Source organism: Octopus bimaculoides, chromosome 20 (assembly GCF_046866305.1).
Source record: "Octopus bimaculoides isolate indiv1 chromosome 20, ASM4686630v1, whole genome shotgun sequence".
NCBI lineage: Eukaryota > Metazoa > Mollusca > Cephalopoda > Octopoda > Octopodidae > Octopus > Octopus bimaculoides.
Window position 1 is genome coordinate 34,812,829 of NC_142947.1, and position 26,019 is coordinate 34,838,847.

General features: G+C 35.3%; 2 protein-coding genes across 3 annotated transcripts in view; one reads left to right on the plus strand and one right to left on the minus strand.

The window, feature by feature from the left end:
- The window catches only part of LOC106871297 (cytoplasmic tRNA 2-thiolation protein 2-A), a 56,292-nt gene that overhangs the window by 14,061 nt on the left and 16,212 nt on the right, over positions 1-26,019 (plus strand). The window contains exons 8-15 of one of the 2 annotated variants that reach the window (XM_089338339.1): positions 426-475; positions 3,447-3,528; positions 4,706-4,797; positions 7,083-7,146; positions 8,566-8,681; positions 12,307-12,367; positions 14,706-14,752; positions 15,120-15,335. In XM_089338339.1, the coding sequence (XP_089194465.1) occupies positions 426-475; positions 3,447-3,528; positions 4,706-4,797; positions 7,083-7,146; positions 8,566-8,681; positions 12,307-12,367; positions 14,706-14,752; positions 15,120-15,198 (591 nt within the window). In that variant the 3' untranslated portion in view covers positions 15,199-15,335. Of the gene's footprint in view, positions 1-425; positions 476-3,446; positions 3,529-4,705; positions 4,798-7,082; positions 7,147-8,565; positions 8,682-12,306; positions 12,368-14,705; positions 14,753-15,119; positions 15,336-26,019 lie in introns of those variants that run through there. The other variant, XM_089338340.1, reaches the window with a different exon arrangement.
- LOC106871296 (translocon-associated protein subunit alpha) overlaps positions 16,042-26,019 on the minus strand; it is a 29,125-nt gene continuing 19,147 nt past the window's right edge. The window contains exons 5-9 of the mRNA XM_014917680.3: positions 25,540-25,671; positions 22,524-22,603; positions 18,803-18,881; positions 17,577-17,679; positions 16,042-16,323 (exon numbers count right to left, since the gene is read on the minus strand). Coding sequence (XP_014773166.1) covers positions 16,238-16,323; positions 17,577-17,679; positions 18,803-18,881; positions 22,524-22,603; positions 25,540-25,671 — 480 coding nt within the window. The 3' untranslated portion in view covers positions 16,042-16,237. The remainder of the gene's footprint in view (positions 16,324-17,576; positions 17,680-18,802; positions 18,882-22,523; positions 22,604-25,539; positions 25,672-26,019) is intronic.

The following is a 26,019-nucleotide window of genomic DNA, read 5'->3' on the forward strand; positions in this document are numbered from 1 at the left end:
GCATAGACAGCGGATGTTGGTATTATTATCATTCCACCAGGGTCGACTTTGCCTTTCATCCTTTTGGGGTTGATAAAATAAATACCAGTTGAACACTGGAGTTGATTTAATTGACTTAGCTCCTCCCCCAAACCTACTGGCCTTGTGCTGAAATTTGAAACCATTATTGTTATTGTTGTTTTTAGTGATGGCGATGGTAGTGGTAGTAGTCGTATATAGCTTTCAGTTAATCAAGTGAACACTTAACTTCAATAACTGTTGTGATGCACTTTACTGCTAATTCCATTCAAAAACAAAGATATGAATATCACCGGCCCTTGTTTCCTGTTCCTCTGTGAATCTGTTAGTACTTTTTAATTTTTTTCATAAGTATTGAATTAAAAAGAGAAAATATTGTAAACGTTGCTCCCTCATTCTTTTTCCAGGGGTTTTCTGATGACAGAAACGATGACATTCTGACAGTCCGGCCATTGAAGTAAGTTGGTTTTTATGTTCCATTTTACATCCAGTTTTCCATACTTGTGTGGATTAAATTTCAGTTCTGTATTTCACAGCTCATGGCTTGAATGCCCTTCCTTCTACTAATCATTCAACTATAAAGTAGGAATGAACCCCCACTTTTTTTCTTTTCAATCAGAAGAGATTTTTCCTCTTATCCTTTAGTCAGTAGCAAAAAGTGATATACCCTGAGGCAGCTGGGAAGAATTGTCCTTAAACTGAAGAGGTACCAGGATGCACACCACAGTGTGAACAAGGCTAAATGTACCCAAAGTTCTTGTTGATAACTCCTTAGCCATGTTCTCATTAGCTAACTGTGCTTCTACCATGGTATTCCTTCTACCACATCCAACGTACACAATTTTCTTCCATATAGGTGCCAGACACCTTTCAGTTATTTCACTTTTACAAGTTACAATTCTTTTTTATTTTAGGTTGTACGTTTTATAAACCACTGTTCTCGCAGCTATATTTTGTACAATTTCCTGGGTAGGAGGAGTAATTTCATATCATTTCCGTTCTTTTTTATGAGATTTCTGTACTTAAACAATTCAGCCGTCATCACCTCTAGCATTACCATATTACTGCCTACGGCTGCCGGAAAACTGAGTTTTTCCCCAAACACTTGTTTTACATTATCAGATTCTCCGTTTGTTACTCCTTCCATTTCTGGGAAATCCTCCTTAGAGATTACGTTGAATTCCATAATGCAACTTTATAGAAAAATAAATTCCTTAAAAAGGAATATACAAATGATAAAAATATTTTTGTCAAAAAATAATTTTTGCCAAAAAAAGATTTTTCTTTTTTGCCCTGCAAAGGGTAAGAGTTCAAATCACAAAAAGTCCAATAGAAGTTGTTTCCAACAATAAAACATTTCACAATTTTTCTGCCCCGCAGGGCAAAAATGACAGTTCACAGGTTAACAGCAGTTCAAATTTCAACAGGTCCAACAAACAATACAATAACAAAGAAACAGACTAACAAATAGAACTCACAAACAAGCAGCAGCAGCAACCAAACAAGATGTAGCTAAGAGATGACTCTTTATTATGACAATTATATATCATACACAGATGGGACGGCACAGGATGTTACAAACAAATAGTGCGTTTATAAGTTCTTTTTACAGTGGTTTTAAAAATATGATGATGAAATGTTATATTTACAATTTACAAATTTTACAAGTTTACCCTTGGCCATGAAGTCCAATGGCTACACCATACTTTTCTATCATGGATGAGATTAAGCAGGGTTATTCATACCCAACTTCCTTGCCTCATCCTTCCATCTTGTGGAATGTAACCACAGTAAAGTCCTTTTCTTCTTCTGTTACTGGAGTTGTGTCTTCTGTTCTTTCTTGTACTCTTCCTTGTGTCTTTTTGTCTTTCCTTGAGTCTTTTTGTTTCTCTTCCTGTCTTTTCGTTTCTTCTACTGCTTTTTCTATCCTTGCCGTTTGTTTCTCTTTTTCTTCCTTTTCTTGCGATTCTCTTTGTTTTTTTTGAGGAGGGGCTTCACTCTTTTTTTCTTTCACTTTGCATTCAGAGCAGACGTGGCCCTTTTCGCCACACTTAAAGTAGAGTGGCTTATGCCCCTCAACTGCAATTCTCACACTCAGCCCCCTCCCCTATAAATACCCCATCGAGCAGCCTTTCCAATACTTCCGGGGAGACTTGAACCATGATCTCAAAGGTCTGTCCTTTCCAATTTTCGACCTCTTTCTTCTTCTGTAATATCTCCATTTTCTCCTCCATATCATAGGTAATGGCTGCTGCTATCCAGATTACCTCGTACCCCACTGGTATCTCCTCTACTGTAACTTTTGCTGTTCTTCTACCCAAATACGTGGGTAGTAAGATTATCTCCTTGTTTTTTAAAGTCTTTGTAGATAACTCCTTCGCTGTGTTCTTGTTAGTGAACTGCACCTTGACCGTGGCATTCCTTGTACCACATCCAACATATACTTTTTACCATAAGAGAGATTTTTTTCCTCTGCTGTAACTGCAGTGTATTTGCCTTTAGCATCTGAGATATGGGACAAACATATTTCAAATAACCTAAATTCTGCTCATAAATATTTATGTATATCTTACTATTCTGTTATAGGTAGGATCAACAAAAATGTAATCCATCCAGTGAGAGAGAAATATCATTTAATATTCAAAGAATTTTAAAAAGAGCTGCTAATAGTTTCATAATGTAGAGATACAATAATTTGGCAGATTTATATAATGGTATGAATTGAGCCTGAAAAATTGCTTGAAGATACATGACACATTATATAAGTCTGCCAAACTATTGTATCTCTACAGCATGAAACTATTAATAGTTCTTTTTCAAGTTCTGTGTATGTTAAATGATATATATATATATATATATATACACACACACACGTATATATATCATCATCATCGTTTAACGTTCGCTATATATATAACAAAAAAACAACAACGTGAGGACGTGATACAGATTGTGTTACTGGACACTCAGGAAAGGAAAGAAAGAGAATTTGACATTTCGAGCGGAGCTCTTTATCGGAAACATAGGACAGTCCAAAGAAGGGAAGACGGAGGAAGAAAAAAAAAAATTGCTAACGATATCCATGAGGTTACATCGTGGAATATATATATATATATATATATATATATATATATATATATATATATATATATATATATATCTAATCATCATTTAGTGTCTGTTTTCCATGCTGCCATAGATTGGATGTTTTGACATGCGCTAGCAAGGCCAGGGGCTGCACCAGATTCAATAGTCTGTTTTGGCTTGCTTTCTACTGCTGGATACCTTTCCTAACACCAATCACTTTACAGAGTGTACTGGGTGCTTTCTACGTGGCACCATCACTGGTGCTTTTTACATTGAACCAACAATATACACACACACACATATGTATATATATATATATATATATTTTTTTTTTCATATAGAAACTTGACCAGTAAAGAGGTGGCCATGTATAACAACACCAATAACATTACACCTGTTGTATGCTATTCCTTGACCACTATGGTAGGTTTGACACTTTTTTTTATGTGAATATTTTTTAACTTTTCATTTTCTTAGTAGATTAACCATGTAAAGTTTTGTTTTGACTATAGTAATGCCCCAAGATTGAAATACATCTTTAGTTTGGTCACCGTCACCAACAGAAACATAGTCAAACTTGATGATATGAACAACAACAACTACACCAACAACAGATATAGTTCCACGTTCAGTCCCACTTTGTGGAACCTTAAGCAAATGTCTTCTACCATAGCCCTGGGCCAATCAAAGCTTTGTGAGTGGATTTGGTAGACGGAAACTAAAGGAAGCCTGTTACATATCTATCCAACGATCTGCAACAATAGAATTTAATGTGAAAATGCATTAGAGAAATGGTTAAAGATAAACATTAATCGATTATCAAAATGGCCATTTATTATATATCAATTATGTTGTTACAATGTTGAAGATGATATTATTATGCAAGTTTTACAATGTATAAGATATATACAGCTTTGTCGAGTTGTTTGTGTGTACACAGCTTCTTTTAAATCTTCAGTCCATTCAGTATGATATTAGTTTCATCTTTGTGACTGCCAGGGAGAAAGAATAAAAGGAATGTATGCTGATAGATAGAGTGACTATTGTGTTCTTGCATTCATGACAGGACATACCTAAGGCGAGGAAGAGAACCATACTTATTGTTAGGTGCTGTATTACCAAGAGAGATCATAATATTTCCCCATGACCAGACATGTTTTTCACGGAAGATTAGAAATGAAGAACACTGCTTGTGATGATGACACTAATCTACAACTATCACATGATGTCAAAGCAAGGAGACAGTAACACACACACATTCTGGTCTCTTTCAGTTTCTGTGTAACAATTCCTCTCACAAGGCTTTGGTTGGCCCAGAGCTGCTATAGTAGAAAACACTTGCCCAAGAACCACACAGCCATGCCTGTGCCTATTATTATATTTATGATTATATTTTTGAAAAGATAAAATCTTATTTATAGCATCTATGTGAATCTAGACCATTTCACATTAAGAAAATTAAAACTTAGACATGTATATGGCTATTAATTATTAATTTACTGAAATGCTTTGTTTTGTTTTTTCTTTCCAAAAAATTAGCTTTATTTCCATCAGTTCTGAAACTAGGCTCAAACTCTCTCTCTTTGATTTTGCAACTTAGGATTCTTGTAATGCAAGTATTGAACGGCTGACAGAAAAGTTTGTCACCGAACTCCATGTTGAATATCCATCAACAGTCTGCAACATTACTCGGTAAGTCCAACTTTAAAACTAAAGACACTAATGTTTCAGTCAAGTACTGTATTATTAGACTTGATACTAAAATGATATTTGGAGATTAAATTAACAATTTCTATTATCTTGAAGTGTTGGTGCTGCATAAAAATGTCTTGTAGACCTGTTTCATTAATATCAGCATGGAAAAGTTGTCTTTAAAATGATGAGAATATTACCATCATACTACTCATAAGCTTAACCCTTTAGCATCCAGATTTCTCTGTCAAATGCATTATTTTGAATTAATCATATACTGTATTATAGCTTTGAGATTTCAATGATGTGATTGTTTAATTTTTAGAAGGACATTGTAGGGTAGGTGTGAGAAGACTGATCCGGTTAGTTTGAACACAATAAAACAGGTGGACTATTTGGGCTTGATATGATTGGTTTGAATGCTAAAGGGTTAATGATGCTTTCTAACATGAACTTAATGACTTCAATACTTTCATGATTTTGCTGGAAACCAGTTTTGCTATTATGTCTGTGGGACATGGTTGAACATTCCATTCACACTGGGATGTACAACCTGTTACTCCCTGTACCTTCCCCTTTTTTTCATTGCTGAATTCCCTTTTACTTCCTCTTTGTTTCCTTGTTGAAGTGATTTTGGTGTTGCTGTTTCAGTGGTTGATTTTCGATTTCCTTCATATTTTGCTAAAGTGAAAAATCACCTTAATTTTGTGTTAATTCAATCTTTTACACTTTTTTCCCCTCTTTTAATCAATTTGTCTTTTTGTGCTCAAATAAAGGTAAATAGAAAAAAAAAGGAAGAAAAGAAGGATTAATTTTATCCAATATAAATCCTTTCTACACAATTTGTGTTGTTATGTTAATCTTAGAAATAAACAATTATTCATTATTTCTTGCTCTTCCAGATAAAACTTTTAAATATTCTTTAACTCATCTTCTGTGTAAAGAATATTTTAAATTAAAATGTAACAAAAAGAGAACATTAGTTTAAGTGTTTATCCCTTTAACATTCAAACCAACCATACCCGGTCTAAATATTCTACTGTACACCCCAATCTGAATGGAGTGTTCAACCATGTCCCACAGACATAATAGCAAAGGAATTAAATAGCAAGAAATTCAAAACTTGTTTCCAGTAAAATCATAAAAGTATTTAAGTCATTAAGTTCATGTTAGAAAGCATCATTAACCCTTTAACATTCAAACCAGCCATACCAGACCCAAATAGTCTATCTGTTTTATGTTTAAACAGCCAGATCCAACTTCTCACACCTACTCTACAATGTCTGTCTAAAAATAATCACATCATTGAAATTTCAAAGCTATGCAATAGTGCACGATTAATTCAAAATAATGTGAATAAATAAGCACTGCATTTGACAGAAATCTGAATGCTAAAGGCTTATCTACTTGACTATTACTTAGTTTATTACTGGTTATGGTAGTCATTGAGAGATGAAAGGCAGAATTTATCTGAATGGATTTTAATCCAGGAGAGGGGCAGCAATAATTAAATACACTAAAGGATTCAGTTCAGCACTCAATGATTTCTGTGAAGGTACATGATCATAATGGTTAGGAGTGTTGCACTCACAATCATAAAATTGTGGTTTCAATTCCAGGCCTGAGTAGTGCATTATATTCTCGAGAAAAGCACTTCATTTCATGTTGCTCCAGTCATCTCCATTGTAAATGATTTCCAGCATTAGGTGGAAAGTTAAACCTGCAACAGACTGGCATCTTAATGTTGTCATCTCAGTCACCACAAAAACCAGATTAGACTCTGGCTTGTTGAGTCCTAGGGCTTATGACAAACTGAGGTCTAAATCAATGATTTCTACCTGACTTAGATCAGAGAATTTAACTTGACATGGAAAGTTTGACTGAAGTCCAGTTTATTCAACTTTTATGGTAGAAGTTGTAACATCTGAAATGTTGTCACAAAAATAGATTTTAATATTTTCATCTTATAAAAATGGTGAACCCAGTTTTGAATCCTACTTCAAACAATTTCACTTCAATTAAACTGTTTATGCATTTTAGATAAGCATAAATATCACACAGTCATGTCTTCCACAAATCAGTAAAAAGAAATAATATAATATCTATATTTCATATCCAAGCTCTCATTTCTTGCTTCTTCAAAGATCTAAGGTGTTGTATCATTTTAAGATAAAATAAAACAGTAATTAAAACTCTTATCTATAAATCTGTTGTATTTTCTCTGTGTAAAAATTATTAATAATACCTAAATTGGTTTACATTCTATTACTCTTATATCACTTCAGGACAAGTGAAAAATTAGATGTACAACAAAATAATGAAATAAGGTCCAAGTGTACTCTTTGTAAGGTGAGTACAATTTACGCTTTTGTTTAGATTTCAGTCTAGACTGAATTTGTATATTTCTATTCTGAAAATTGAAAATCCTTTAGATATCTTCTTGATTATCTGTTAAACTTCTAAATCCTATATCCATCCATGTATCATGACTTCACAGTGCAGTTATTTTAGTTGACATTCATCAACTCAGGTGAATTCACTTACTAAACAAGTACATCTCAATAATTATTTAACAGATACTATTACATTATTTACATTTGACGGATATTTGTCCTCATCTTGTTTGTTGTTAACACGTTTCGGCTGATATACCCTCCAGCCTTCATCAGGTGTCTTGGGGAAATTTCAAACCTGGGTTCTCATTCCTAAGGTATTTTTTCGATGTTGTTGTTATCATTATTATTCAGGTCACTGCCTGGAATCGAACTCAGAATCTTGGAGTTAGTAGCCCGTGCTCTTAACCACTATGCCATATGCCCGTCAAATGTAAATAATGTACATAATTCCTCATCTCTTAAATATAGAACTGTAGATGCTATTACATCTCTGTTTGAATGGAATAAGTAATGGAAATATTGCCAATTGAAGGAATTTTACAATTCCAGCCCATGGCATACAAGACTTTTGAAAAAGCTGTTTTGCTAACAATGGAGTTCTTAACGTCTTTGACCTCTTGACTGACAAAAGCCTAAGGTGAGGCTCAGGAGGGCACATGGCTGTTCCTGTATCTTGTTCTCTTGGTCACTTGCAGTAATGCTGCAAGTGTCTTTCATTGCTTCTGTGGATCAAAGAAAATTCTAAAGATAGAAAGTAAACAGAAAATTGAAGCCAAATTTATCCCTGGATTATCTTTGGATTGTCTGTGTCTGAAAAAAAAAAACGGTCTTAATAAACTATAAAACTTTGAGGTTAAGAAGTTTACTGCATGGGCATGGGGTTCAGTGGGTTCAGTCCCAATGCACAGCACCTTAGATGAATGTCTCCTCCTATAACTCCAGGCCAACCAATGCCTTGGGAATGAGTTTGATGGAGGAAACTGTGCAGAAGCCCACTATCTGTGCATGTGTTTCAGCCCATAACAGTTGCTCAGCAAAAAAAAACAATGTGTGTTTATGTCCCTGTAATTTAGTAGTTCAGCAAAAAGGCTTGATAAAATAAGTACCAGGCTTTACAAAAACGTATTGGGGTTGATTCATTTGACTAAAAATAATTCTTCAAAGCAGTGCCCCAGCATGGCCGCAGTCTAACGACAGAAACAAGTAAAAAAATAAAAGATAAATATTGTAAATATGTATACTGCTGGATGAAAATGTTACAGATATTCTGATAATTGATGAAATGTATTGATATTCTATAATTTTTTCTTCTCTTAACAATCTTGTGCTTAATTGATTTACTTGATTATTTCTCTGTTTTTTTTTGTTACAGGGTTTGTTAGATACTGCTGTCCCTGAATCATCTGCTCTCAATGCCCTCCATTTGTCATATAATCTTTCCAATGGCATTCAAGAACAGCAAGTGAATGGTGAAAGTAGCTGCAACAGGTAAATTTAAAACCCTAACTTGGTTTACATTCATTTAGACATTTTCCCTTTACAGAATATTAACAAAGAGGTTCTTAACTTTTTTGACCTCTTATTTCTTTATTGCCCACAAGGGGACAAACAAGGACAGACAAAGGGATTAAGTCAATTACATCGACTCCAGTGCGTAACTGGTACTTAATTTATTGACCCCTGAAAGGATGAAAGGCAAAGTCGACCTCGACGGAATTGGAACTCACAACGTAACGGCCGGCAGATGAAATACCGCTAAGCATTTTGCCCGGCATGCTAACGTTTCTGCCAGCTCGCTGCCTTTTTGACCTCTTGACTGACAAAGGTTTATGAGTTTATATCTACTGTAGTTTGATGTGTGTCTTGTTAGAATATTCAGTTCTGTGTACCTCAGGGTATTTGATTGTAGAGAAATGAAACATTTTCAAATTTTGTGGGTATGTTGCAATCTGTGAGAAGTTACCATTCCATCAGACAGTGATTTCATCATAATCATTGTTTTAATGTCCACTTTTCCATGATTGCATGGGTTAAGTAGAGGCAGATTTTTTTTACAGTTGGTGCCCTTCTTGTTACCAACCCCCACTGTTTCTGAGTAAAGTGATATTTTCCTGTGTGCCAGACATGTTTTTCTTTCTTTCTTTCTTGCCTTTAACCCTCCAACACTGAGTATAGGCCACTTATAATTGAATTCCATGTCGCATAATTTTTCGCTTCTGTACTTATACGCTGCCATGAATGTCCCCCTTTCTCTAGTTCCTTTTCTGTTGATCTACGCCATGAGTTCTTAGGCCTACCCCTCTTTCTATATCCATCCGGATTCCACTGTAAAGCACTTTTCGCTACATTTGGTGTGTCCTTTCTAATTGTGCTACCAATCCACTTCCACTTTTTCTTAAATATTTGCTCTCTAATCAAAACTTGATTCGTTCTTTGCCATAACTCCATATTGCTTATGTGTTCGGGCCATCTAATTTTAAGTATACTACGCAAGCACCTGTTGATGAATGATTGTATTTGCTTATTTGACTTAAAACTGTTGTTTGCCATGTCTCAGCCCCATACAATAACACTGCTGGAAAGTGTGATATGTTTTACACTGAAGAATAAAAACAAACAACCTCTCGCTTATATGATGCTGATGCTCATTTACAACCATCTTTATATATTTGTATATATTTATATATTGCATGATCGACCAGACTATTGGATGTTGTTATACATCTCTGGTCTCAATGGACTTTGCATCATTTTAACTTTTGAATGATACCACCCTGCTGGCTGGGCGAGCAGGCCAACATTTCCTCTGGTCCATTGCAGGGTCATCCATTTACAGTTAAGTGGACTGGAGCAATGTAAAATGAAGTGTTTTGCTCAAGGACACAACATGCAACTAGTCTTGGAATTGAACCCATGGTCTCATAATTGTAAGTGCAATTGCCTAACTGCTAGGCCATACACTTTCACATATTTATTTATCTATCTATCTATCTATCTACACACTCACAAACAAACAACTAGTTTCCATCTACTCATTTACCAATTTCACTTATAAAGCATTCATCTGTCTGAGGTTATAGAAGCCCCAAGGTGCCAGGCAATAGGATACAATGTGAAATCAAATGGTTACTAGCAAACTATGTATCCATACAGCCACACATCTGCATCCATATATGTATATATATATATATATATATATATATATTCAGTTACATTTACAAAATTATTTAATTGGTAATGATAGCAATTGTTTTTAATGGTATTCAAGTGGGTGCTTTTTACATGCTACCGGCATGGGTGCCATTGATGTGACATTGGCATCGGCCATGACTATGCTCTCACTTAACTTGACAGGTCTACACAAGCATGATATAGGGCCAAAGGTCTCAGTCACTTGTCACTGCCACTGTGAGGTTCAATGCCTTTTACATGCTACCAGCATGGGTGCCAGTCAAACGGCACTGGCATCAGCCATGACTATGATTTCACTTAGCTTGACAGGTCTTTTCAAGCACAGCACATCGCCCAACATTTGAAGGGTGCTTTTTACATGCCAGTTATGTATCACTGGCATCAGCCATGACTACAATCTCACTTGGCTTGATGGGTCTTCTTAAGCACAGCATAACGCCAAAGGTCTTGGTCACTTGTCATTGCCTCCATGAGGCCCAACATTCGAAGATCATGCTTCAACACCTCATCCCATATCTTCCACCTTTAGAGTGTGGCACATCTTCACACAGCTGTCCTCGTCCACATGCATCACATGACCATACCAGCACAGTCATCTCTCTTGCACACCACAACTGATACCTCATGCCCAACTTTTCTCTCAGGATGCTTACACTCTGTTGTGCATGCACACTGACATTACACATCCAGCAAAACATGCTAGTTTCATTTCTTTTAAGCCTACACATGTCCTCAGCAGTTACAGCCCATGTTTCACTGCCGTGTAGCATGGCTGTTTGCACACAGGCATCATACAGTCTGCCTTTCACTCTCAGAGAGAGGCCCTTTGTTACCAGCAGAGGTGGAAGCTCTCTGAACTTTGCTCAGCCTATTCTTATTCTAGTAGCTATGCTCTTGGAGCATCAACCTCCACTACTGACTTGGTCACCTAGGTAACAGAAGCTATCAACTATTTCTAGCTTTCCCCCAGCATTTGATGGAGTCTATTTTCTGTACATTTTTAGTGTTAATTGTGCCTGTGCATCTTTCACACACAAAAGCTATTTTCCCTGTTAACCTTCCTCTGATGTTGCTCTACCTCTTATGTACCCATAGCTTACACTGGGTATATTTTATGTTATTTCTGCCTATGCCATTTTCTACAGATCAAACAGGGCCTTCTACCTGTGTCAGGTGAATTGTGTTCTTTGATTGGTTTCAATTTATTTGATTATCATCATGCTGAGGCATCACCATTTGAATGTTTTAGTTCATTATACCACTCTCAGTACTCTGTTACTAAAAAGCAAAAGAGCAAAGTACACCTTGGTATCAAGGGACAAAATTAAATACAATCTACATACGTGTGTGATTATAATATATGTAAATATATGAATTTGGCTGGCTTCTCTCTGTAGTTTCTGTCTACCAAATTTCATTCAGTTTTGTTTGATTCACACTGTGAGATCAAACCCAGAACCACATGGTTGTGTAACCTGCACTCAAGCCCCCCCCCCCTTCTTTCATACTTTAGTCCTTCATCTCCTTTTGTTTTGTAATCTTGTGAGCTGCATGGCGACCTCATTAGTGCCACGAAGAAAGCACACAAGTGGTTGGCATTAGGAAGGGCATCCAACCACAGAAGCCATGCTGAAGGAGACACTGGAGCACGATGCAGTCCTTGGACCCATCAGATCCTGTCAAACCATCTAACTCATGTCAGCATGGAACACAGATGTTAAATGATGGTGATATCCTGCACTTTATTTTGAAAGAAATTATTAAAGCAAAAAGCATTTGTTAAATCCCATCATATTCTTTTAACCTTTATTTCCAGAGAAGATCCCTTCTAAATTACAATTTTTTAAAAATATTTCAATGATATTTATTCTTTCCATCTTGACCATGCATCCTATAAGAGAATTTGTTATTTTTGTTCTAGCAATGATGTTGATATCTCTGACCACCTATGTTTCGGTTGTCGAGCCATGGTACGAGAAATGGTGAGTAAATACTTTTATCATAATGAAATTTCAACACCAACAAAACATTTAATTCAACAAACAAAATCAGTTGATCTTCGCTATATTTCTGTTCAAACACACTGCCTTTGTTTCAATTGATTTTGAAAATAATGTAGAATTTAGTAAAATAGCTGCCACTATTAAGCTGGTGTTTGGAACGTAATTTAACAGAGTTTTGGTGGATATTTTAATTTAGATAACAGGATGTTTATATAATAGATTTGAAGGCAGGTTGGTATCAAAAAGGTTAAGGCTTCTGAAGTAAAATTTAGCGGGATTTTAAAATTTTTTGCTTTGCTATTTTAAATACGTCCCAAATTGGAGAATTTATCTGACTTTAGAGTTACAGTTCGTCTTGGTAATATACGTTACAAGTAAGGTTGATATTTCAACATTTCACATAACTGTCACTTATTCCACCAAGTTTTTGAAAAACACAATGAGTACAACTTACCAATATGTACCTGTATAAATTAACTATTGTTCCATTACTTTGCAATCCTGAGTTGAAGGTCTTTCTTTACATCTTAATAATGGAATTACCCTACCACTGCTTCTGTTAAATTTCATCAACCTGTTAACATGGACTGGATTACACACACACACACACGTATATATACATATGTATCTGATGATCTTTAATTTATCAAGACAACTATCCAATAAAGTACTCAATACATTATTTACATTTGACGGATATTTGTCCTCATCTTGTTTGTTATTAACACAACGTTTCAGCTCATATACCCTCCAGCCTTCATCAGTAGTCTTGGGGGAAATTTTGAACCTGGGTTCTCATTCCTAAGGTGTTTTTCGATGTTATTATTATTCAGGTCACTGCCTGGAATCAAACTTGGAATCTTGGGTTTAGTAGTGGTTAAGAGCGAGGGCTACTAACCCCAAGATTCTGAGTTTGATTCCAGGCAATGACCTGAATAATAATATCAAAAAATACCTTAGGAATGAGAACCCAGGTTCAAAATTTCTCCAAGACTCCAACTGAAGGCTGAAGGGTATATCAGCTAAAATGTTGTTAACAGCAAACAAAATGAAGACAAATATCCGTCAAATGCAAATAATGTACATAATTCCTTATCTCTTAAATATAGAACTGCATTTTAAAATGTTAAGTTTGTATTTATTTTATTTTAATATTGACTTTATACAAAATTTACTGTTTCATATTTTCTAAATCTTCAAGGATCTAACTATATGACCTCTGAAGATGTATCAGGGACCAAGAAGCACATCTTCAGAGGTCAAGTAGTTTGAGTCAATATCAAAATAAAATAAACTCTGCATTTTAAAATGTATTGAGTATTTTATTGGATAGTGGTCTTTTTGATAAATTAAGATCATCAAATACATCTTACTTTCCAACCATGATTCCAGGTTCAGTGGCACTTTGGGCAGGTGTCTTCTACTATAGCCTCAGGTCAACCAAAGCCTTGAGAGTGGATTTTGTATGTACATGTGTGTCCTCCACTATCATCTGACAACTAATGGTGGAGTGTTTACATCCTGTAATTTAGTGGTTTAGCAAAAGAGACCAATAGAATAAGTACCAGTATTTGGAAAAGAAAAAAAGTACCGAGGTTATGCTCCAGTCCGACTAAAATAAGTCAAAGATATATTTTAAAGCCTGAACTATGTTTGATCATTTTTATTAAGGTATTTTTATACTACCTCAGTTGTTCTGTAATAACTTGGAACAGTGAAATAATGGCTTATTGTTCATGCACCTTACAGTAGGCCACTGAGAGTCATGAGAATGTTAATTTTATTTCATGAGGTGCAATGGCTCTTTTGCAATTGCCAACTTACCACCTTAACAGAAATGGGATGAATAAGAAAAAGGCATTTTGTATGATGCTGAACCAATTCTACCCTCAATTGTTCTACTAGCTTGACCTATTTCTATAATGTAAATTATTGATAAAGTTTGAAACCTCTCCCTGCACTTTTCCAGGTAAATGCAGCTGTTGTGTAGACCCCACATAGCACGGATTGAACAGACAAATGACCATTCTCCCCCCCACTCCTGATAGTATAATGTAGCCTCTATATATCCTTCCTTTAAGATGGCTGTGTGATTGAAGGAAATTTGATTGCTGTTTCTAGCAGACCAATCAATATGAAATTCCTTATAACTTTTCTAAATAACAGTGTACTTTGAGAGGAATAATTTGAAATGTATTTTTCTTTTTGCCTTATAACTATTGGTTTTAAAATCCAAAATGTTGCATTCATTAAAGCAACAAAAATAAGCAATTTATGTCTAACAATTATTTTCTCTTTTTTTTCTTTCTACACTCAGAATGAGCCAGATCTTTTACCAATTCAAATGACTCAACCAAATATAAGGTTTGTGAAGAATTTTTTAAAATAATGTTTGACTAGCAATCTTTAATTATCTTACCACAAGATTAATTTGAATCTGAATTTCAATTTTTATTTTATTACTTTTGATTTGCAATTTCAATAAAACTAAAACACTGTTGTAAACTGAAATATAATTCAAACTAACGAAAAAGAACATTCAGTTGAGTTTCAATATTAGTTTAATTATTCAACACTCCTCCCTAATTTGATTTAGGTAAAATTTTTTTTTGGTCTTTTTAATTACAAAATATTTTGAACTAATTTTTTATTTAAATAAATTTATATTTAAATTTAGAGGGGGGAAAAAAAAAAAGCATTGTTCAATATACAATGTTCCTGTCTTTTACAGTTTACTACAGGAAGATTATATCAGAGACTTTCTTCTTGAGCCTTCAAATGAAAATATACTTAACACTGGTGACAGTTGATGAAAATTAAACTTTTATGATATTTAAAAATCTTAATTAGCAGAGTGAACTAAATGTGGAGACTAGGAAACACTACTTCAAGCAATGGGTCCAAAGGAGTAGTTCTATTTTACAATAAAAAAAATATTCTATCATGCTGCCAGAGTCTTTTCTATTAAATCTCCCTATCAGCAATCACCATTCATCTGTCTGTCACTCTCCCACCTTTACTTCCTCTTTTACTTAATACTCACTCTTTTTATTTGTCTTGCTGGAACAAAACAATCTCTCTAGTACCACTGTCACAATAAAATGCATCCAATTCACTCTGTAAAGTGACTGATGATAGGAAAGGATTCTAACCATAGAAATCATGTTAGAAACAGAACTTACAACATGGAGTTCTCCAACTGTTTAGTAGAGAAGAAACTGATCAAAAGCTGACTTGGACTGTGATGACTCCTAACGCATGCTTATGTGGAAAAGCAAATGTAAAATGATGACAATGACAAGCAAATTAAGAAAATGTTAATTACTTAATTGTAATTAATTTCTTTCCTTTTGGCACAAGGAAATATGTTTGATTTTAGCTCTTGACCTTTCAAATCCTTTTGATTATATTAAAAAAATAACCAAATGCTTGGAAAATGTGGCTTTTCTTATGGATGTGCTGCAGTGATGATGTTTTCTCCCACTCCCTCTGATATAGTGTTTTTAATGCTGCACGTCCACCATAGATGTTATTTCAGGACAAATACCACAGTAGCTGGCCTATCAACAGTGTACATACATTACATATGATACTTATAGAACATCATTTATGAAGTAAACAAAATAGTTGGTTAGAAAAATGAAAATGAAGAATTTAGTTAGAAATTAAGTCCTTTTATTCCTCTAGTTCAACATTCATACAAAGGGAAAATCCTACTTATAATTTGGGGGAACTTGGACTTTTTTCGTGGAATAAATTTTATTTTTAGAAGTAGAAAAGTTTCTCTCCTAACAACATGGCAAGGAGAAAATTTAAGAATTGTTAACCTTGGTTTAATTAACAACTCTGTTATTCTTCTCCAGCTCCTGTAAAGCGCTTGTTTTGACGGCGCTTTCTTGGTGATACCTTTGGGGTCCCTCTGCGGGGGGATCGGTCTGAAAGGAAAAAGAAAATGTATACACACATACAGTTTGAGAATTAGAGGCTTTCAATACTTTCCAAGTTTGAAAAGGCAATGATGTTACATCATCATCTATCATCTGCTTTCCATGCTAGCATGGGTTGGACGTTTTCATTGGGGACTAGCGAACCAGATGGCTACACCAGACTCCAATCTGATCTGGAAAATAGTTTCTGCAGCTGGATGCCCTTCCTAACGTCAACCACTCCAAGAGTGTAGTGGGTGCTTTTTATGTGCCACCGGCACGAGGGCCAGTCTGGCAGTACTGGCAGCGGCCACGCTCAAATGGTGTATTTTACGTGCCACCTGCACAGGAGTCGGTCCAAAGTTTTGTTCACATGCCGCCGGCACAAGTGCCAATGTTTCATAACTAAGAACATAGCAATAACATAAACAATTCAGTTCCAACTAGTAATTTATAACTAGATTATGGACATTATTAACTAAGAAGTAACTAAAATACTGAAATATATAATTTAAACTGGACACCGGACCATTTTTGTACAAGGTAATATCATAAATTCAACAGTTGTCAATACTAGAGGGATGAAAGAATTTGAACCCAGAAGAAACTGGATGGTGTAAAAGCAAGTAAGTTCTCTAGCATGGAGATTACCTCAACTATGCTATTAATAATGATGATTTTCTACCTTATTCACCTAACCTAATTAATCTTGTTATTTTACACTAGTAAGATTAAAAATGAACACTAAAGGAAAGTAAAGAGTTATTTTGCTTATTAAGAGATAAAAATAGGGATGTGCTCATTGTGTCCTGCCTCAAAGATATGTAGGCTTAAAATTATGAAATAAGAGATTAATACAGTTTTTGTTGTTGTTTTGTTAGTTACTAACAAACAAATGAATCATTGCTTTAATGGATAATTAGACAGAAACTTTGAATAAAAAATTTGCTTTTTACATCATTTTAGAATAATTCAAATATCCTGCATTTTAAGCCTCGTATTTAGATCACAATCTGTATATTGTTTCATTGCCTCCAAGGGTTTAGTTTGAACTGAAAACTGTATTTCTGACAGATTTCCAGAATTTTTAATTAGATCAATGTAAAACTTCTATTACATTGACTTATTTCAAAGATTATTGCTAATATTAAATTTAATCTTGGTTTTAATTAGATGGTTATCGTTTTATAAGCTATATTTAACAATCTAGTTACCAAATAATGGCAATCAAACTGAAGAACACTGAAACAAGATTTACTTACTCATTTCTTGAAGTATTTCCTTTGGGAGCCATTCGTAATCTACATCGTTCTTCTCTGTACCAAGTTCTACAGTCACTCTTGGCTTTACTGTTCTCGTCTTTCTCTGAAATGAAATGAGCCTATCTTCTTTACTTTGTCATTAAATGCTATGTACTGAAGTTTCTGTTAATTAGTATCTCAGCAAATCATTTCTACACTTTCAAGGCAAAAAGTAATGAGTAATAATTTCTGAAATTGGTGATTTTTAGTACAGTTCTTTATAAATAAGATAGGATATTGCCCTTCCCCCTTTGATGAGGTTTATGTTGAAAAAGTGTAGAGAGAGTGAAATGTAGAGCTCCAGAAATGAAGGATTAGGCAAAGTATTTAATGCAAAATATGTGATGGTGTAGGAGGAGAAGGTAGGTGTGTGTGTATATATATATATATATATATATATATATATATATACATACAATGAGAGAGAGAGAAAACAGTTCAGAGATTACAGTAATAGTGTTGAAAGAAACTGCATCTGTAAACTAGTGATTGCAGAATTTTTGTCAACCAGCCAAATGACCTTTTGGAAGCAGCTTAGATTAAAAGTGTGTACAGTAAGTAGTACAGTCAACTATGTGATTTGTACTCCAAAATGATCATCAGCTTTGTAGGGTCAGCAACTGGTCAAGGCCAAAGTACCTCCAAAATGTAAGGACGAATCATAGTCTTTTTGATGCAGTTATTGAAAAATGTGAAGCTGAGTATCTAATGTTTTAGAGGTTTGTTATTCACAACCATTGAGGGTGAAGCAAAGACTGTTTCCTTTGATATGTAATGAGATGTGTAGATTAGCTGTCATGTCTCCAATCGAAAGATAATCTTAAGAGCTTCATTATTTAGTGTAAGCTTAAGGTGTAAAGCAGAGTGCCAACTGCATATGAATGGGTGTTGTTAATGGCCACAAAATGTTGTCACCTTTAATAGACAGAGTGTGGGAGACATTCAGGTACATAAAAGTTGTTAGAATGCAGGTAAGAGAGAGCCCCGTTGATATGTTGTAATGGTATAGTCTTTCAGGAAACTTCTGATCCAAGAAACAAGAGGCTTGTGTACACTGTAGGCAGCAATGTTTGCTCTAGTATATGAAATCTAAACCCTACAACCAGAAAAGCTGTATCTTGTTCATCTTGACATTATACAACAAAATAACAAAAAAAATCATGGAAATTGACTTTATTTCTACTTACGCCAAATGAAGCTAGAAGTTGCTGGGCTCCAACGAGTATCAAGACAATGACAGCAGCCAAGAAAACATAGAGAAAGAAACTGAAAAAAGAAAATAAATTATTTAAAGATGTGAAACAGAAATATCAAACTACATTCACAAATCATAAACTACATTCATTCTTTTGTGACCATTTTCCTAATAACTTTTAATTAATTTTGAAAATAACTAAGTATTTGGAAGGATTTACTAAGACAACAATTATTAAACTGGTGTTTGGGGCATAACTAAAAAGGAACAGATTCATACAAAAATTGTGATGAAAGGTTTTAATTTAAATATGAACACTTTCAAAAGAGGGAGGTTTTGTAGCACAAAACCAAGGACAGCCTCAGGTGGGTTAGTATTGAAAGGATTATGTTAATTTACAAATAGTTGGCTGTTACCAGTGCCATGTAAATGGCATCCATGAAATCATAATTGTGGCCGTTGCTGGAAATGTGCCTCACAGAAGCAATGACAAGTGACTGACACCTTTCAAAATCGGCTGTGCTTGAGAACGTGGCTGTTGCCGGTGTCATGTAAATGGCACCCTTGCTGGTGGCACATAAAACACATCCATTATACTCCGAGAGTGGTTGGCATTAGGAAGGGCATCCACCTGTAGTAAACTTGCCAAATCAGACTGGAACCTGGTGCAGCTCTCCGGCTTATCAGTTCCAGTCAAACCATCTAACCCATGCCAGCATGGAAAGTGAGCATTAAATGATGATAAAGTGGGAATGAAGATTAATACAAAAACAAAAGACAACTCTTAGGCAGTTTTCACATTTTAAATCAAAAATTGATAATAGCTAATTACAGGACAGATTTTACAATATTTTAACACATGATTTAGAGCAGTGAACTGGGAGAATTGTTAGAGTACTGGACACAAAGCCTTGCAATATTTCTTCCAACTCTTTATGTTCCGAGTTCAATCCTGACTTTCATTCCTCCAAAGTTGATAAAATAAACTGTTATGTACTGAGGTTAATGTAATTGACTATACCACCCAACTCAAAAATTGCTAGCTTTGCACCTAAATTGGAAACAACAATTAAGGTAATAATGATTTAGGGCCATGGATTGGCAAAATTGTTTGAACATTGGACAAAATATCTAGCAGTATTTGTTCTGGCACTTTATGCTTAGAGTTCAAATATCAAGGCCTTCTTTGATATAGTAGCAACTAATCAAAAACTTATTGGGGTTCCACAAACACAATATATAATCTGGGTATGGCTGTGTTGTAAGAAGTTTGCTTCCAACTACATGGTTCCAAGTTCAGTTCCACTGTGTGGTACCTTGGGCAAGTGTATTCTACTATAGCAACAAGCTGACCAAAGCCTTAAGTGGATTTGGTAGACAAAAATTGAAAGTAGTAGTAGTAGTAGTGTGTGTGTGTGTGCACGTGGTTGTCTCCCAGCACTGCCTAACAGCCAGTTTTGGTGTGTTAATGTTCCTGTAACTTATTAGTTCAGCAAAAGAGGACACTAGAATAAGTATCAGGCTTTGTTCAATTAAAATTCTTCAAGGTGGTGCCACAGTGTTATGACTGGAACAAGTAAGAGATAAAAGAAAGATCCCAGACCATGATAGAGGTACATTTAAATAATGGAAAGATAAAAAAAAAAAAACTACAAAGTGCCCCCTAACTGGCTCCTGTGTCGGTGGCATGTAAAAAGCACCATCTGAACATGGTTGATGCCAGTGCCCCCTAACTAGCTCCCATGCTGGTGGCACATAAAAAGCACCACTACAATTTTGGAGTGGTTGGTATTAGGAAGAACATCCAGCTGTAGAAACCTTGGCAGTTCAGATTGGGGCCTGGTGTAGCCTCCTGGCCTGTCAGTCCTCAGTCAAACTGTCCAACCCATGCCAGCATGGAGAGTGGACGTTAAATGATGATGTCCTCAACAAGGATTGAGTCTTAAAATGGTACAGTTGTCAATTGTTATTGCACAGTGAACAATTTTGGGTCTCGTGCTTAGAGTAGAAAAGAAACTGGCAGTCATCTTTGTTAAATCCATTCCATACCCTACACTGAGATTTGTCCTAAAGCAGGAGTTTAGACTAAAAAAATGGTAACGGCATTTAAGTACACAGGTCATTAAGATATTTACTTGCTGTATAAGCAAATTTTGATTCATTAATTTAGCAGTGAACAAGTTGATGTAAATGAGGTTAAAAGTGAAACTAAGAGGTTCAAATGAATAAATTGACATTCTCAAATTAATTGACCCCAGTACTTATTTTTTTGTTAAGCCTGGTACTTATTCTATTGGTCTCTCATGCTGAACCACTAAGTTATGGGGACTTAAACATACCAACACTGATTGGTGGTGGAGGACAAACATAGACACAAAAGACACACACACATATATATATATATATATATATATATATGCACACAATGGGCTTCTTTCAGTTTCCGTCTACCACATCCATTCACAAAGCTTTGGACAGCCCAAGGCTATAGTAGAAGACACTTTCCCAAAATACCATGCAGTGGGACTGAACCCAGAACCATGTGGTTACAAAGCAAGCTTCTTACCACACAGCCACGCCTGAGAAAGATCTTTTTTTTTGTGGAAGACTGTCAGGTTACCCATGCATACAAGGCTCTGTTCTCTATGCCTCTGATGTTTATCCAGGGAAAATGTTACCAACTTAGGCTAATACAGTTTGGCACCAGTGTTGTTGCAGACATTGCTGTCAATATGCAAAGAGCAGGGAACAGTTCCATTAATCCATTACTCTAGATTGGTACTTTATTATTGACCCTGAAAGGGTGAAAGGCAAAGTTGATCTTGCTGAGATTTGAACTCCCAACACAGAGAATCAGAACAGATACCACTTGGCATTTAATCCAACATGAATGATACAGCCTATTTTCTGCTTTGGTGATCAACTGAAGCAATTAATATTCCAAAACTAATTTGCATTTGTCTAAATGGCATCTAATTACCTTCCTAATCAGTAAATTTTTGATGAAGCATTTGTAGGTGCAGGGATGGCTGTGTGGTTAAGAAGCTTGTTTTGCAAGCATGTGGTGTTAGGTTCAGTCCCACTCACCTTGGGTGAGTGTCTTTTACTATAGCTCCAGGCTGACTAATGTTTAGTGAGTAAAACTGGTGGAGAGAAACTGTGTGGAAGCCCATTATTTGCACATGTATAGATAGAGAGTGTGTAAGTTTATGATCATCTTCCTATTGCTTGACAACCCATATTGGTTTGTTTATATCCCTGTAACTCAGTGAGTCAGTGAAAGATATTGATAGAATATGTATCAGTCTTAAAGACAAAAAATAAATACTGGGGTCAATTTGTTCAAGCAAACCCTTCAAGGAAATGTCTCAGCATGGCTGCAGTCCAAAGATTGAAACATGTAAAAGTATCACCATAGAATTAAGAAGTTTGCTTCATAATTACTCGATGCCATTATACTGTACCTTGGGCTGACTCAAGCTTTGTGAGTGAACTTGGGTAGACAAGGTGAAAAGAAGCCTATAATATCATGTCTGCTTTTGGATGGCAGAGTGTTTTTAGTGGAAACCACTGTTGTAAGAATATGGACCTAATTAGAGTTTCTGCTTCCTTTCTTGAAAAAAGCGGATACATGTATATTCCTGACAGATCTGAAATAATACTAGCATGCATGTGTGTGTGTGTGTGTGTGAATAGAAACATATATTACTTACGTCTCTCCATCGAGGCCCTCATCAGTTTCAACAATATTGACAGTCTCATTGAATACAGCAGTCTGGTAAAAGTTACCTTCCTGAAAAGAGGTCAATTCTAGTCTGTTAGATCCTTATTTTCTCTAAGCTGTGTGCTTGTGCACGCTGCACATATATAGTTTACCACTGGTGTACAAAACTAACTAATGTGTGCTGAAAAGGCTAGTTGCCTAAAATAATTGAGTAATTATTCCAACTATATTAGTACAGGTGCTCTGGTTAGACATACTTTTGTCACAGGAAAAGAATTTGCATCCGTGCCAATTGCATGTAAAAAGCAACCTTCGAATTTTGGGCCTCATGGGAGGCAATGACAAGTGACTGAGACCTTTGGCAATATACTATTAAACCAAGTGAGATTGCAGTTGTGCCGATGCCAGTGTTTTGTAACCCTAACCACTACACTCTTGGAGTGGTTGGCATTAGGAAGGGCATCCAACTGTAGAAACTATACCAAATCAGATTGGAACATGGTGCAGCCCCTCAGCTTACCAGTTTTCAGTCAAACCATCCAACCCATGTCAGCATGGAAAACAGCCTTTAAATGATGATGATGATCTTTACTCATGCTGACCATTAAATGTTGTTTCCAATTTCTATTTAAAAAACATTTTTGTTTCTAATTTACTCCCTACTAAATGCTAGAAGGAAAACAGTGTTAGACCAACAAATATTCCAAGATAGGTCTTGTTAATCAAGTGGTCATATATTGCACTGTAAATACATTTACTATCTGAAAATCAAAAGGTTGTCATCATCATTGTTTAACATCTGTCTGCCAAGCTGACATGGGTAGGACAGTTTGACAGGAACTGGCAAGTCAGAAGACTGCACCAAGCTCTATTGTCTGTTTTGGCTTAATTGATATTTGTATTAGATATAATAGATGCAATTTATACCTAGGTGTATTGTAAAGTATTTGTTAAACAAGGAGCATAAAATACATTTCAGATAAGCTCAGGTATCCTTGCATTTTAGTTTGAACTAAAGCTCGTTAAATACTTACCTACCTAGATAGATAGTTAGATAGATATTTAGATATATAACACAAACAAAATGATATTATGACGTACAGACGAGACAAACAAGTAAATGATAAGTGAAGTTAGACAAGTAAAACTCATGGTAGAAAAAGTAAAGAAATACGAAACGAAACAATTGAAAAGTGTGTACACTGGAAACAAATATACCCATGAAAGAACTAGAAAAGGATTTAACAGGTTGGGCTATAGCTTTTATCAAAGATAAGGAAGGGAAATCAGAGAGGAAAGAGAAAAAGAAACAAATGATACTGAATTTATGATACCTGTTTACATTGCAGGATTAATGTGAAAAGGGAGGAGGAAGTGGAGACACACACACTGGGTCATAGTGAGAGTAGGTGGGGAGAAGAGAAGACAAAAGACAAGGGTAAAGGCAGAAATGTAGATGGGGAGAAAATGAACGAAGGAGGAAAGTGAGAAGAGGAATGGGAGACCTCAGAGTTTGGGTGAGTGAATGTGTGTGTGTTTGTATAGTGAAATATAGCTAAATGTTAGATAGCATTTGACTGGAGAAATACCAACAGAATGCTGTGCATGACTTGGATAAGCAAGCAGCAGATGCAAACAATGTTATCAAAATTCTGGTAACACATCATCATCATTGTTTAATGCCCACCTACCATGCTGGCATGGGTAGCAAACTGAAATCAGTTGAGCCAGCTAATTAATATTTTGGCAGTCGAGTCTTGCTAGAAAAAGCAGTAAAATTTCCCCCAAAGCATCTCCTACCACCTTAAAAAAAAAGGTGACACTTCATTCACATAGTTTTGAATTAATCATGCATTATCTTGTAGCTTTGACATTTTGAAGATCTGATTATTTTTTAGAACAACACCTTAAGGTATGTGTGAGAAGCTGGATCTGGGCAGTTTGAACTATAAAACAGGTAGAATATTTGAGTTGGATATTGCCAGTATAAATGTTGAAGGATTAAAGAAATAATCATTGGTAACAACAAATTGAACATTAATATTATTATTATTGTTGTCATCATCATCATTCAGATGCTACCAAGGTTGGCTTTGCTTTTCATTCTTTCGGGGTCGATAAAATAGACAGCAGTAGAGCAGTGGGGGTCTATGCAATCGACTGGCTCCTCCCCGACAAATTTCAGACCTTATGCCTATCATAGAAAGAATTGTTATTCTTTACGTTCTGATGTCAAATTCTGCTGAAGTTGACTTCACCTTTTATCCTTTTATGGTCAATAAAATACCAGTGGAACACTGGGCTCAAGGTAATTGACTAGCTTCATCTCCAAATTCCAGGTTTTGTGCCTGTAGTAGAAAGGATTATAACAATTTTAATAATAATAATTATTATTATTGCTGCTGTTGAATTTAAAGTTTTAAACCATTTAATTTGTTTTAAGAAACCAATAACAATAATATTAATTGCACCAAGTGTGTTTCTATGTGGTCACTCAACCTGCCTGAAATATTGATGACAGCATAACAGCTGTAATTTAGAGGAGTAGATTTTTTTAAATTAAGGAGATTCCTTTCACAAAACAACATTTGTAAAGGTTAAACATCCACACAAAGTGAGTAGAAGAGCATACATTAAAGTAGTTAGGAGTCGATTAGAAATTAATAGGATCAAGAATCATTTACAAAGACAAAATACAGTTAAGTGATGTGAAGAACACAGACTAAGACAATAGTAGGTGATGGTAAGGAAAGACAACTGGATAGAATTGTCTTTCTGACTGCAAAACATGAATACATTGAATGATAATGATGGTAGATATGATAGTGACAATGAGATAACAGATTATTTTCAGGATTAAAAGCTGATAAAAATGAAAAAGAAGTGCATGAAAATAATTTCCTCTTTATGAATGATAATGAATTGGAGATAAAGACACTCCTGTACCCTTATTTACCACAATTTTACAGTACTGAGAATAGATTATTTATCAAATTTAAACTCACTGCATCCTGGTAATTTATATTCAAAACAAGTCCAAAGGGTCGAGCATGTAAAGCTTCATTTGGGATAAATTCATATTCAAAGCTGGCCTGTCTTTTGGGCTCTATAGCTTGGTTATAACGAACAGTGGTGAACTGAAAGAAATTAATGTTAAATAGATAAATAAGGTTTTACTTATATCTTAAGTGATATTTACACAACTGACAATAATAACGTCACTCTACAGAACAGTCATCAGTTTTAGTAATGAGTACAATTGTGATGCTGCTGACTTCATGGAAACTAATGGTTTAGGTCTCAATAACTTATAGCAAAGCTGCAGTAGCAAACACAAAAAAGCATACAGCAAGCTTAACTATTAATAATGAAACCAGTCACAGACAGAAAAACATGACCTATCTTGGAACATCTTGCTCTCCTAGAATAGAATTTTAACAAATACAGTAAACAACTCAACCTGTTATGAGGTTTTCTTAAAAAAA